The 14,390-nt window shown below is 45.5% G+C and overlaps 1 protein-coding gene across 1 annotated transcript in view; it reads left to right on the top strand.

Annotated features, from left to right (window-relative positions):
* Positions 1-14,390, top strand: part of LOC115110251 (C-type mannose receptor 2-like) — a 47,713-nt gene that overhangs the window by 10,894 nt on the left and 22,429 nt on the right. Inside the window, 12 exon segments of the mRNA XM_029635748.2 lie at positions 3,562-3,735; positions 3,917-4,081; positions 4,387-4,500; positions 6,017-6,160; positions 6,656-6,847; positions 7,674-7,828; positions 7,995-8,099; positions 10,150-10,265; positions 10,390-10,538; positions 10,863-11,083; positions 11,914-12,059; positions 12,565-12,661. Of these exon segments, the coding sequence (XP_029491608.2) occupies positions 3,562-3,735; positions 3,917-4,081; positions 4,387-4,500; positions 6,017-6,160; positions 6,656-6,847; positions 7,674-7,828; positions 7,995-8,099; positions 10,150-10,265; positions 10,390-10,538; positions 10,863-11,083; positions 11,914-12,059; positions 12,565-12,661 (1,778 nt within the window).

Genomic DNA, 14,390 nt, shown 5'->3' with positions numbered 1-14,390 from the left:
TGTAAGTTGAACAAGTCATTCTGGTCAGTCTTGATTTTGTTTTGGTATGGGGGAGCAACAAGACGTCAGTTCGACTCTGGTAGGCAAAGGGAGTCAGCCATTTTGCAATATCAAATCAAAATAAAATAAAATGTATTTATATAGCCCTTCGTACATCAGCTGATATCTCAAAGTGCTGTACAGAAACCCAGCCTAAAACCCCAAACAGCAAGCAATGCAGGTGTAGAAGCACAGTGGCTAGGAAAAACTCCATAGAAAGGCCAAAACCTAGGAAGAAACCTAGAGAGGAACCAGGCTATGAGGGGTGGCCAGTCCTCTTCTGGCTGTGCCAGGGTGGAGATTATAACAGAACATAGCCAAGATCAAATGTTCATAAATGACCAGCATGGTCAAATAATAATAATCACAGTAGTTGTCGAGGGTGCAGCAAGTCAGCACCTCAGGAGTAAATGTCAGTTGGCTTTTCATAGCTGATCATTAAGAGTATCTCTACCGTTCCTGCTGTCTCTAGAGAGTTGAAAACAGCAGGTCTGGGACAGGTAGCATGTCCGGTGAACAGGTCAGGGTTCCATAGCCGCAGGCAGAACAGTTGAAACTGGAGCAGCAGCACGGCCAGGTGGACTGGGGACAGCAAGGAGTCATCATGCCAGGTAGTCCTGAGGCATGGTCCTAGGGCTCAGGTCCTCCGAGAGAGAAAAAGAAAGAAAGAGAGAAAGAGAGAATTAGAGAGAGCATACTTAAATTCACACAGGACACCGGATAGGACAGGAGAGGTACTCCAGATATAACAAACTGACCCTAGCCCCCCGACACATAAACTACTGCAGCATAAATACTGGAGGCTGAGACAGGAGGGGTCAGGAGACACTGTGGCCCCATCCGATGATACCCACGGACAGCGCCAAACAGGAAGGATATAACCCCACCCACTTTGCCAAAGCACAGCCCCCACACCACTAGAGGGATATCTTCAACCACCAACAACCATCCTGAGACAAGGCCGAGTATAGCCCACAAAGATCTCCGCCACGGCACAACCCAAGGGGGGGCGCCAACCCAAACAGGAAGATCACATCAGTGACTCAACCCACTCAAGTGACGCACCCCTCCTAGGGATGGTATGAAAGAGCCCTAGTAAGCCAGTGACTCAGCCCCTGTAATAGGGTTAGAGGCAAAGAATCCTAGTGGAGAGAGGGGAACCGGCCAGGCAGAGACAGCAAGGGCGGTTCGTTGCTCCAGAGCCTTTCCGTTCACCTTCACACTCCTGGGCCAGACTACACTCAATCATATGACCCACTGAAGAGATGAGTCTTCAGTAAAGACTTAAAGGTTGAGACCGAGTTTGCGTTTCTCACATGGGTAGGCAGACCATTCCATAAAAATGAAGCTCTATAGGAGAAAGCCCTTTCTCCAGCTGTTTGCTTAGAAATTCTAGGGACAATTAGGAGGCTGCGTCTTGTGACCGTAGCGTACGTGTAGGTATGTACGGCAGGACCAAATCAGAGAGATAGGTAGGGTTAGTCAGCTGTGTTGTACTGTTGAGGAGGGTACAGCTCTATCTGTTCAGACGGATGCTGCAATTTTTTTTGCCCTGGGCCTCTCTGTCGACTGTATGACTGACTGGCAGTCCGCCAGCTAGACAGCTAAGGAAAGCCCTCTCGCTCTGTGTTTGTAAACTCAAGACGTAAACAGCGGAATGCCCTTGCCCTCACATAGCCTACAGTAGAGCTGGCTCATTAAACCGGAAATGATTGACACCGACCATACCGATCACTTATTGCAGGCATTTCGCTGATATCGTTCATTATGATACGTAGCCTGTACGAGAGAAACGTGAAGTTTGACATGAAGTAAGTGTGTTAATGTGGGTGATTGTTCATGGGACAGTTGATGGCTACAACCATCAGACTCGTAGTAAGTTAGTAGTTTAAAGGAAATGTTAAAAAAAACTTGTTGCACATTAATGTTATAAACTATCCTTCTATTTATCATTATTGCATCAATTCAGGCAATTTATCACAATGTGGATTTTTGTCCATATCACCCAGTTCTAGCCTACGTATGTTAGTGTTTACATAGGACCTAGGAGTTGAAGCCCCCCGCTGAAGGGATAACAGTGTGGTTTTGAAGCAAAGCCTCGTTTCCACTATTATTAGTAGTAGTATTATTATTCATGCAGATATCAAATGTTATTATTTAAGTTGCACAGACAGCCTTTCTGCTGGGCTTAGTCTTTGAAATACCGTCTCTAGCCTGTCTGACTGCAATTAAAACCAGATCTCCTACAACCTAAGTCCAGAAAACGACTTCTTTACTTTCCTCCTCTCTCTTTCCTCTCCTTCTTTACTTTCATCCTATATCTTTCCTCTCCTTCTTTACTTTCCTCCTCTCTCTTTCCTCTCCTTCTTTACTTTCATCCTATATCTTTCCTCTCCTTCTTTACTTTCCTCCTCTATCTTTCCTCTCCTTTTTTACTTTCCTCCTCTATCTTTCCTCTCCTTCTTTACTTTCCTCCTATATCCTTCCTCTCCCTCTTTACGTTCCTCCTCTATCTTTCCTCTCCTTCTTTACGTTCCTCCTCTATCTTTCCTCTTCTTCTTTTCTTTCCTTTTTTTGTGGGGAGGCAAAAGGCATTTGTAACTTTTAACTGCCATTCCGCACAACTTGCTTTTGTGAAGTCAACAGGCTGCTGAATAAAGAATGCCACGGACATTAGTCACCCCGCTGTGTAGCTAGCAGGCTAGCAGCTTGACACGAACCAGCCACTGGTGGAGAAGAGAGGGAAATGAAGGAGGGAGGGAACTTTCTAGGCCTTTCCCCCTTTTTAACACATATGCCCTACTTTCCATGGGTCTGGCTCGTTCTCGGTGTGTTTTGGTAACATCGCAGACGCCCTTCCAGTCCCTTTCTTTACAGCTCTTTCTCTCTACCTCTCCCTTTCTCTCTTTCTCCCTTTCTCCCTCTCTCTCAATCCTTCCTCGCTCGCTCTCTTCCCTCTCCCGCTCTCTCTCTTTCTCCATCGTGTCTTGGAGAGTTGATTTGAGTTGTCCCCGCTGTCCTTTCCTTCATACCCCGCTGTCCAGTGGAATGCAGAGGCTACCGTGGCAACCCGTGGGCATTTTGTCAAACTGTGAAGATCAGGTTTCATTCATTCAGTCTCATAATAGACTGGAAAAAATAACTAAAACAGCGGCTTATAAACTAAACTCAATATTTTATTATTTCAGAGAAAGTTTTTTGGAAAGAGTATCTTTCCTACCCTTGTCACTTGCTAGTGAAAATGAAAATGACTTTGTCTGGCATACTTTTCAGTTTGAGACAGTATATCGTTTTTATAAAGCTTTGTCCTGATGTATTTATTTTTCAGATGTAAATTGTTTGATTGTTTTTCCATTATCTGGTCTATTTTGGTTTATTGTTTACCTTTGATGGTCTTTCCCAAGTACACAGATTTGCTTGCTCAGTAAAAACTATCCACACAAATCAATTTGGGACAGAAAGTGGCGCTTCAGTGCCAGTGCATCCTGGGATTTGAAGTATTTCCATCCTGTGCCTTTGCAGAGATCTATACTATCCAGGGGAACTCTCACGGTCGGCCCTGCTACCTGCCCTTCATGTACGATAGCCAGTGGTTCCACAACTGCACCAGTATTGGCAGAGAGGACGGTCACCTGTGGTGTGCCACCACCTTCGACTATGGCAAGGACGAACTCTGGGGCTTCTGTCCTGTTAAGAGTGAGTCACCGTCTCACACAGCTATATTCCCCCTCCACCTCCTCCACACCCCCCCACACACACACACACACACCACAGACTCTTTCTATGTCTCTCTCTCTATGACTTTTTCCCCCTTGCAATGATCTCTGTTTCTCCCTCCCCTCCCCTCTCTCTCCCACTCCCTCCCTCCCCCTCCCAGGCAATGATTGTGAGACGTTCTGGGACACAGACCCCCTGACAGACAGCTGCTACCAGTTCAACTTCCAGGCCACCCTGTCATGGAGCGAGGCTCGCATCAGCTGCCAGCAGCAGGGGGCTGACCTGCTCAGTGTCACCAAGCTGCATGAGCAGACCTACATCAACGGTAGGAGACCAGAGGAGAGTCTAAAATGCAGTCTTCTGTGCTACAACACGGGAGCGCTTTTCTTCCTTATTCTCGGTTTGATGGAAATGTGTTTATAGGTCTGTTGTGAACTGGTATTAGACAATGCTGGTAAACAACTATGTATTAAGCGTGTATAAGCCATTTAAAAGCATACCTTACAATCAAGGGTTACCGTCTTTTCTCAACTCGCCTCTTCTCTAATAGTTTTAAAAAGGTGGAGTGTGATCTTGCCTCTGTTTATATGAGAACATGTTTTTAAGAGAAGTCTCTCCCTGCTGCTGTAGGTTTGCTGACTGGTTACAGTGCTGCTCTGTGGATCGGTCTGAATGACCTGGACATCACCGGAGGCTGGCAGTGGGGTGACTCCTCCCCGCTCAAATACCTCAACTGGGAGAATGGTGAGAGAACACTGTCTTTAACCCAACCCAACCTCAACCATTCTCAACAGTCTTTTTAACACAACCTCAACCATCCTCAAACATCTTTCTAACCCAACCTCAACCATTCTCAACAGTCTTTTTAACACAACCTCAACCATCCTCAAACATCTTTCTAACACAACCTCAACCATCCTCAAACATCTTTCTAACCCAACCTCAACCATCCTCAACCGTCTTTCTAACCCAACCTCAACCATCCTCAACCGTCTTTCTAACCCAACCTCAACCATCCTCAACCGTCTTTCTAACCCAACCTCAACCATCCTCAAACATCTTTCTAACCCAACCTCAACCATCCTCAACCGTCTTTCTAACCCAACCTCAACCATCCTCAACCGTCTTTCTAACCCAACCTCAACCATCCTCAAACATCTTTCTAACCCAACATCAACCATTCTCAACAGTCTTTTTAACCCAACCTCAACCATCCTCAACCGTCTTTCTAACCCAACCTCAACCATCCTCAACAGTCTTTTTAACACAACCTCAACCATCCTCAACCGTCTTTCTAACCCAACCTCAACCATCCTCAACCGTCTTTCTAACCCAACCTCAACCATCCTCAACCGTCTTTCTAACCCAACCTCAACCATCCTCAACCGTCTTTCTAACCCAACCTCAACCATCCTCAAACATCTTTCTAACCCAACCTCAACCATTCTCAACAGTCTTTTTAACACAACCTCAACCATCCTCAAACATCTTTCTAACACAACCTCAACCATCCTCAAACATCTTTCTAACCCAACCTCAACCATTCTCAACAGTCTTTTTAACCCAACCTCAACCATCCTCAACAGTCTTTCTAACCCAACCTCAACCATCCTCAACCGTCTTTCTAACCCAACCAAACCCAACCTCATCCATCCTCAACCATAATTTTAAAAGCAGATTGATGTTTATTGTTCTGAATCTTGCTCTGGAAGCAGAACTGAGCGATCTCCGCTAGATGGGCCAGCTGTAAAGTCAAAATTGACTAGATCGTAAAAATGTATGAAAACAGATTTTTTTTTGTTGGTCTTAATGTAAGGTTAGGGTTAGGCATTAGGGTTAACAGGGTTAGGGTTATGGTTATGGTTATGGTTAGGTTTAAAATCAGGTTTTATGACTTTGTGGCTGTGCCAGCAAGTGACCACTGCAGAGCTGCTTTCAGGGCAATATTCATGACAATAAATGTCAACCTGCTCCTTTTAACCCAAACCAATCTCATCCCTCTTCAACCATCCTTTTAACCTTATCCATCCTCAACCATCCTTTTAACCTTATCCATCCTCAACCATCCTTTTAACCTTATCCATCCTCAACCATCCTTTTAACCTTATCCATCCTCAACCATCCTTTTAACCTCAACCATCCTTATAACCCAACCCAACCTCTACCATCTGGTTACAACACTAACACCACAGACTACACAGATAACTTCTATGCTGTCTCTTCTTTCTATCTCCCAATATTCATTCTATTTCAATCCCAGACCAGCCGAGCCATGTGGATGAGGAGAACTGTGCGGCGATCAGGACAGAGTCGTCCGGCCGCTGGCAGAACAGAGACTGCTCTGTAGCCCTTCCCTACGTCTGTAAGAAGAGACCCAATGCCACCCGGGACCCCTTCACCACCGGTTCGTCTGTCTAGTCACCGGTCGAGGCTCTAGACCTCCTTATCAAATCCTCCCTGCTAAAGCTTTTACAGATGTTGTAGCTTGATTTGAGAATTTCCCTGCAAAGCAGGAAAGGCACATGTGTAGTGTTTTTGAGTTTTAAAAAGGCTTCTAATGTTTGTAATTTCCACTTTCAAATTTCAGATTTGATTTTCCTCTACGAAAAATCCCCTGCAAAATGTACATTTGTTACAATCCACATAACAATTCACATTTCCTGTTGCTGCAGGATTATTTTCCCTCTGTAGCAAAGAGGCTCAAATTAAGATCCTACATTCGTAGCTTGTTGTTTCACGGACAGTTACATACACTGTATGTGAGTAGTTACAGTTAAAAAAAATACATCCTAGATTTGTGTAGCCATTGGGTTATATGCTCTCTACTGTATTAACAAATAGTTAATATAGGATATATTTCCCTTCTGTTTGCTCTCTGTCTCTGCTCTGTGGGCTGCAGACTCGTGGGCGGATGATGAGAAGTACGAGTGTGATGTGGGCTGGCAGGCGTTCCAGGCAGGCTGCTACAGACTGACGTCAGAGAAGGTGAACTGGGACACTGCTCAGAAAACCTGTCAGAAAATGGAGGCCAACCTGGTCAGCCTCCACACCCTGCCTGAACTAGAGTTCATCATCAACAACATCAAGCGAGGTACACAGATAATGCAGTATGTCACGGTAAGGTACCTCAACCTGAAGACAGGCAGCTACACAGACACTACAATACTGTACATGTCATAGAAACAGGCTTCAACTACGGTGTCGAGCAGATTTCTCTCATAGGAGACATTTGATCTGGTTTCTTGTTTGTGTTTATATATAGCACATATGTACAACTTGTTGAGGTTGTTTACCTGAAACAACAAAAATAAAATGAAATAAAAAAAAGATACAGTACCAGTCAAAAGTATTGGAAAGTTTTTGATTAGTACATGATTCCATATGTGTTATTTCATAGCTTTGATGTCTTCCCTATTATTCTACAAAGTGGAAATAAGGAAATAAGGCCCTTGAATGAGTAGGTGTGTCCAAACGTTTGACTGGTACTGTACATAATAAGTTATTTACAACTTTTTTCACCACCCCACTATAAGGACAGGGGTTGGCATACTGTAGTTACACCCTACCTACACTCTTACAACCTAAACGGGTTCTTCGGCTGTCCTCATTGGAAAACCCTCTGAAGAACCCTTTTTGGTTCCAGCTGGAAAGAACCCTTTTAGTTCCAAGTCGAATCCTTTTGTGTTCAAGCTAGAACCCTTTCCACGGAGGGCTCTACATGGAACCCTTAAGGGTTGTACCTAGATACAAAAAAGGCTTCTCCTATGGGGACAACCGAAGAACCCTTTAGGAACACTTTAGTCTAATACTCCACTCCACTCACTGCTTCTCCCATCTTGTTTCTGTCCTAATGTGCTTGCTGTAGTGTCTCCTCCTCCCTGCTCTGTGATAGTTATCGTCCTATCTCTGTGTGTCAGATGTGGAGGAGCTGTGGATTGGTCTCCATGACACGGCTATGCAGATGGACTTCCAGTGGACAGACCACACGCCCGTCATCTTCACTTACTGGCACCCCTTTGAGCCCAACAACTTCCAAAACACCCCCGAGGACTGTGTCACCATCTGGGGACCCGTGAGTGACCCTTGGCCTTTGACCCCTATAGTCTGGACCCTTCGCCATCTCACAGCTGTGTGTTCTCACTGCCAGCAAGCCTCCTTTACGGAACACTATTGTTTATACTCTGCAGCTGTGTCCTCTCTCTTTCTCTCTGTGTGCGTCTGTGCGTGTGTGTGTACAGGAAGGCCGCTGGAATGACAGTCCCTGTAACCAGACCCTGCCGTCCATCTGTAAGAAAGCAGCCCAGAAGACTGACGGACAGGCACAGGACCACCGGTGCAAACCAGTAAGATTTACTATAGTCGCTTTCTTTATTTCGCTCTTTCTACGTTCTCTTTTTCCCTCTCTCTTTGTCTCTCCTCTCTTTCTTGCTCCCCCCCTCTCTACTTTTTTTCTCTCACTCCTTCTCCCAATATCTCTCTCTCTCTCTCTCTCTCTCTCTCTCTCTCTCTCTCTTCTCTCTTTCTCCTTCCTCTCAATCTGTGTTTCTCCGTCTCTGTCCCTCTCTCTGTCTGTCTAGAAAGGATCTATTCACAGTTCTAGCAGCGTCACGCTGTTCTAACTCCAGATGCAGACAGTCAGCACTGGCACTCTGAATGCAGATTGTGAATATTTGAGTGCACCCCGTCACACTCTGCCCCCTCCCTGCCCCTCCACCTTCCGCCCCTCTGCCCTCTGACCACCCCTCCGCCCAGTCTGTATTTGCTCTGAATCACCCCCTCAGGGCCAGGGAGGTCAGCCAGACACCCTACCCCCAGACAGCCCCACAAATGTGTTCACATTCACAAAAATACCCGCACACAAATGAACCATATCCACAGGTCTCACATCTGGTTAACCCATCTCTCTCTTTTTTGTTCTTCTTTTTTCTTTCCTTCTTTCCTTCTTTCTTTCTTTCTTCTTTCTTTCTTTCTTTCTTTCTTTCTTTCTTTCTTTCTCTCTCTCTCTCTCTCTCTCTCTCTCTCTCTCTCTCTCTCTCTGTCTTTCTCTCTTCTGCAATTTCACAGACTGTAATTCTCTTCTTATCTTTGACTAGTTCCCCCCATGGTTGTGTGCTCTCCTCTCCTGCTGTCTTTCAACCCTCTCCTCCTGTTTAAAGGGTAAAAATGTTTACTCATGCAAAGGTATTACTGTTTGATCCTGATGCTTCAGTAATTTAGTGTTTATGTGTCCCTCACTCCCTCACTCGACATGATGGATAGCCCAGCTAATGCCTCATGGCAAATGAGTTACTGCTGTTAGCTTGGCTCCTGCTTGGCCAACTTGACTGTGTTGTGTGAGTTGAATGAGTTAATGCTTGCTTTTTGAGTTACAGTGGGGCAAATAAAGTATTTAGTCAGCCACTAATTGTGCAAGTTCTCCCACTTAAAAAGATGAGAGTGGCCTGTAATTTTCATCATAGGTACACTTCAACTATGACAGACAAAATGAGAAAAGAAATCCAGAAAATCACATTGTAGGATTTTAAATGAATTTTTTTTCAATTTAAGGTGGAAAATAAGTATTTGGTCAATAACAAAAGTTTATCCCAATACTTTGTTATATACCCTTTGTTGGCAATGACAGAGGTCAAACATTTTCAAACAGAACTTGCACAATTGATGGCTGACTAAATACTTTTTTGCCCCACTGTAACTCAACATCTGAAGGGAAAGTGTGAGACAACCAAGTTAACAACTTAATTGTTCAGCGGTTCTGTCGGAACAATAGGGTCTATATGATCATTGGGTCATTGGCTCAGGGAACTGTAACACTAGATATCCCCCAGAGAGAGTTGCATTGTGGATCATGTGACAGGAGAGAGAGAAAATAGATAGCATACGCATCTGCCTCTCCAGTATGAGGCTCATAAAGGGGAACTTGGCTCCCCAGCTGGAAGTCTTTGAGGTTTCTCCCTCCCTGCCAAGTGCAGTTGTGCAAAAGCCTGACGTTGGACTAAATCACACAAAGTGACTTTCCCTCTCTCTTCCTCTCTCACATACGCACTCACTTCAACACACACGCGTACACGACTACACACTCAAACCCTTGTGACATTTTGTGTGTTGACTGTGCTCTCGGTCTGTACACGTCTGCAGATAAGCACTGAGAGGCGAGAGAGCGGTTTGAGAGAGAGTATAGCTCTGAGCCTGGACTTGTTCTGTCCTGCCCCGGTTTTATATGTAGGGAAAAATAATTGCCCTTTCCTTATTACACATGTGTTGTTTATAGTACTTTATGCTGATATGTTCCCATCCTATCTGGTTGTGTTTTCATGCAAGTCTCTGGATGTAGATAGATCTCTTTGACAGTTATTATTTCTGTGCTCAACCTTTCTCCTCTCTCTTTCCCGTCAGGGCTGGAGATGGCACAGTCCGGCCTGCTACTGGGTGGGAGAGGAGCAGGTGACCTTCGAGGAGGGCAGGAAGGCCTGCGCTGGCAGCGGAGCTACCCTCATCACCATCGCCAATAGGTACGCACACACATGCATACCTGTACATACATTCATGCACGTATGCAAGCACACACAGACACAAACACACACATACCTAGTGTAACCTCTGACCCCTGAGCCTTGTCCATGTGCGATGTTGTAGGTTTGAGCAGGCATTTGTCAACAGTCTGGTGTTTGGCCGTTCTGGGGATTCATTCTGGATAGCACTGCTTGACCAGAACAGCCCTGGGAAATTCCACTGGCTCAGCGGGGATGAAGTGACCTATACCAACTGGAACAGAGACCAGCCAGGTGGGGACATGGACCTCTGTCTCTCTATCTGTCCACAGAGCTATCATGACGGACATGTTGGTCTTGTACTAGTCTTCGGGACACCTGTCTGTGCCATATGCCCAGAGCCCTGTCAAAACTAGATATGGTATAAATTCTTATCTCTTGGGTATTCATTGTGGCTAAATTGCCAATGACTTAATCAGGTGATTGGTTTACCATTTTCAAGACCATCTTTTGCCATGATCTCTACCATCCCCACTGGTGTGTCAGTCAGTTACACCCAGACCCAGACTCATGCAACTACGTAACATGGACCACTCTCTCCCCGCTCTCCTCTGTCAGGAGGAAACATCAAAGGGGGCTGTGTAACCATGGAGACGGGCTACGCCACAGGCCTATGGGAGGTGAAGGACTGTGCGTCGGCCCGGGCTAAGTTCATCTGTAGACTGAACCAGGACACGTCCCTCAGCCCTGAGCCCCCAGCCCCGCACCCCACCCCCAGCCTCACTGGATCCTGCCCCAACGGGTGGAAGACAAACGGCAAGCTGCACCACTGCTACAAGGTATCCTACACCTTTACCACTGCTTGATAAACTCAGCAAAAAAAGAAACGTCCCTTTTTTCAGGATCCTGTCTTTCAAAGATAATTCGTAAAAATCCAAATAACTTCACAGATCTTCATTGTAAAGGGTTTAAACACTGTTTCCCATGCTTGTTCAATGAACCATAAACAATGAATGAACATGCACCTGTGGAACGGTCGTAAAGACACTAACAGCTTACAGACAGTAGGCAATTAAGGTCACAGTTATGAAAACTTAGGACACTAAAGAGGCCTTTCTACGGATTCTGAAAAACACCAAAAGAAAGATGCCCAGGGTCCCTGCTCATCTGCGCAACCTTGCCTTTGGCATGCTGCAAGGAGGCATGAGGACTGCAGATGTAGCCAGGGCAATAAATTGCGATGTCTGTACTATGAGACGCCTAAGATGGCGCTACAGGAAGACAGGACAGACAGCTGATCGTCCTTGCAGTGGCAGACCATGTGTAATAACAGCTGCACAGGATCGGTACAACCGAATGAATAAGTGTTACAATGAGCCCCGTACTCTGGAGCGGGATCGATTTGGAGGTGGAGTCTCTCATGGTCTGGGGCGGTGTATATGTATTAGTTTAGTCAATATACATACCATTTATTTGCCTCTAACGCCTCTGTGTGTGTGTGTGTGTGTGTGTGTGTGTGTGTGTGTGTGTGTGTGTGTGTGTGTGTGTGTGTGTGTGTGTGTGTGTGTGTGCGTGCGTGTGCCTACATGTGTGTGTGTATGTGCCTGCCTGTTTGCCTGCGTGTGTGTGTGTATGCGCCTGCCTGTCTGCCTGTGTGTGTGTGTCCCAGGTGTTTGACAGAGCCCAGATGGACCAGAAGCTGAGCTGGCTGCAGGCCCACCTAGCCTGTCAGAGACACCATGGAGCCAACCTGCTGAGTGTCAGTGGCCCAGAGGAGGAGCACTTCATACTGCAGATATTACACGAAGCCTTTGGGTGGGTGGACACTCCACCTTAATCATGCATGGGTTGTATGAATGGGTCTCTATTACAGGGCCCAGACTGGATGGAGGGAGGATGTGGTTCTTATTTGAAAAGGGGATGGGTTTGTAATTTAAGAGGGAATGTGGTGGTAATGATGAGGATGATAATAATAAATGTATATAATTATTTTGGGGGGTGCTTATATTCGTCCTGTTACACACAGTGTGTAAAGGAAATACATTTTTTGCATATCCCAACTCCCCCGGAGATACCCGCAGGGAGTGGGGTCACGGCCAGGGTTGCCAATGTACATAATCTCTGGAGCAATTAGGGTTAAGTGCCTGGCTCAAGGGCACAGTGACAGATTATATATATTTTTTATGGTGATGACTATGATGCTGATGATGGTGATGATGCTAGTAATGATGATGATGCTGATGATGATAATGACGCTGATGCTGCTGCTGATGATGATGCTGACGACGCTGCTGCTGCTGATGCTGATGATGGTCCACAGGGAGTCAGAGGACCATGAGCAGCACTGGTTCTGGATCGGGCTGAACCGCAGGAACCCCATGGACAACGGTAGCTGGAAGTGGAGCGATGGACTGGCTGTGAGTCACAGCATCACCATCCAGTCTTCCAGCCACAGCATTACATCACAGCATGTCTATGGACCTAATTAGAGAAGCCAAACCACAGCACTATCTATTATTGACCCAGCTTAACACAGCAACCTTGATTTACTGATAGCTACAGCCCCGCTGCAACAACATACAGCCTCTTGCACCATATACGTGTACCTCAAAGCTTAGAGATATACAGTGCTGTGAAAAAGTATCTGCCCCCTTCCTGATTTCTTATTTTTTGCACATTTGTCACACTTAGATGTTTCAGATCATCAAAACTAATGTTAATATTACACAAAGATAACCCAGGTAAACACAAAATGCAGTTTTTAAGTGATGATTTTATTTATTAAGGGAAAAAGGCTTTCCGAACCTTCATGGCCCTATGTGAAAAAGTAATTGCCCCCTAAACCTAATAACTAGTTGTGCCACCCTCAGCAGCAACAACTGCAATCAAGCGTTTGCGATAACTTGCAATGAGTCTTTCACATCGCCGTGGGGGAATTTTGGCCCACTCCTCCTTGCAGAATTGTTTTAAATTCAGCCACATTGGAGGGTTTTCGAGCATGAACCGCCTTTTTAAGGTTACGCCACAGCATCTCAATCGGATTCAAGTCCTTTGACTAAGTCACTCCAATTTTTTTTTAAATGTTTTAAGCCCTTAAGAGGTGGACTTGCTGGTGTCTTTTGGATCATTGCCCTGCTGCAGAACCCAAGTGTGCTTCAGCTTGAGGTCACGAACTGATGGCCGGACATTCTCCTTCAGGATTCTTTGGTAGAGAGCAGAATTCATGGTTCCATCAATCACAACAAGTGGTCCAGGTCCTGAAGCAGCAAAGCAGCCCCAGACCATCACACTACCACCACCATATTTGACTGTTGGTATGATGTTCTTTTTCTGAAATGCTGTGTTACTTTTACACCAGATGTAACGGGACGCACACCTTCCAAAAAGTTCAACTTTTGTCACGTTAGTCCACAGATTATTTTCCCAAAAGTCTAGGGGATCAGCAAGATGTTTTTTTCCAAAAGTGAGACGAGCCTTTACAGTGGGGCAAAAAAGTATTTAGTCAGCCACCAATTGTGCAAGTTCTCCCACTTAAAAAGATGAGAGAGGCCTGTAATTTTCATCATAGGTACACTTCAACTATGACAGACAAAATGAGAAAAAAATCCAGAAAATCACATCACTCATCTTTTTAAGTGGGAGAACTTGCACAATTGGTGGCTGACTAAATACTTTTTTGCCCCACTGTATGTTCTTTTTGGTCAGCAGTGGTTTTCGCCTTGGAACTCTGCCATGGATGCCATTTTTGCCCAGTCTCATTCTTATGGTTGAGTCATGAACACTGACCTTAAGTGAGGTCTGCAGTTCTTTAGATGTTGTTGCGGGTTCTTTTGTGACCTCTTAGATGAGTCGTCGCTGCGCTCTTGGGGTAATTTTGGTAGGCCGGCCATTCCTGGGAAGGTTCACCACTATTCCAAATCTTCTCCATTTGTGGATAATGGCTCTCACCGTGGTTCGCTGGAGTCCCAAAGCTTTGTAACCCTTTCCAAACTTTGTTTCTCATCTGTTCCTGTATGTCTTTGGATCGCAGCATGATGTCTTGCTTTTTGAGATCTTCTGGCCTGCTTCACTTTGTCAGACAGGTTCTATTTAAGTGATTTCTTGATTCAACAGGTCTGGCAGTAATCAGGCCTGGGTGTGGCTAGT

This window comes from Oncorhynchus nerka, linkage group LG26 (genome assembly GCF_034236695.1).
Source record: "Oncorhynchus nerka isolate Pitt River linkage group LG26, Oner_Uvic_2.0, whole genome shotgun sequence".
Lineage (NCBI taxonomy): Eukaryota > Metazoa > Chordata > Actinopteri > Salmoniformes > Salmonidae > Oncorhynchus > Oncorhynchus nerka.
Note: the sequence above shows the minus strand (reverse complement) of the source record. Positions and strands in the feature narration are given on the sequence as shown.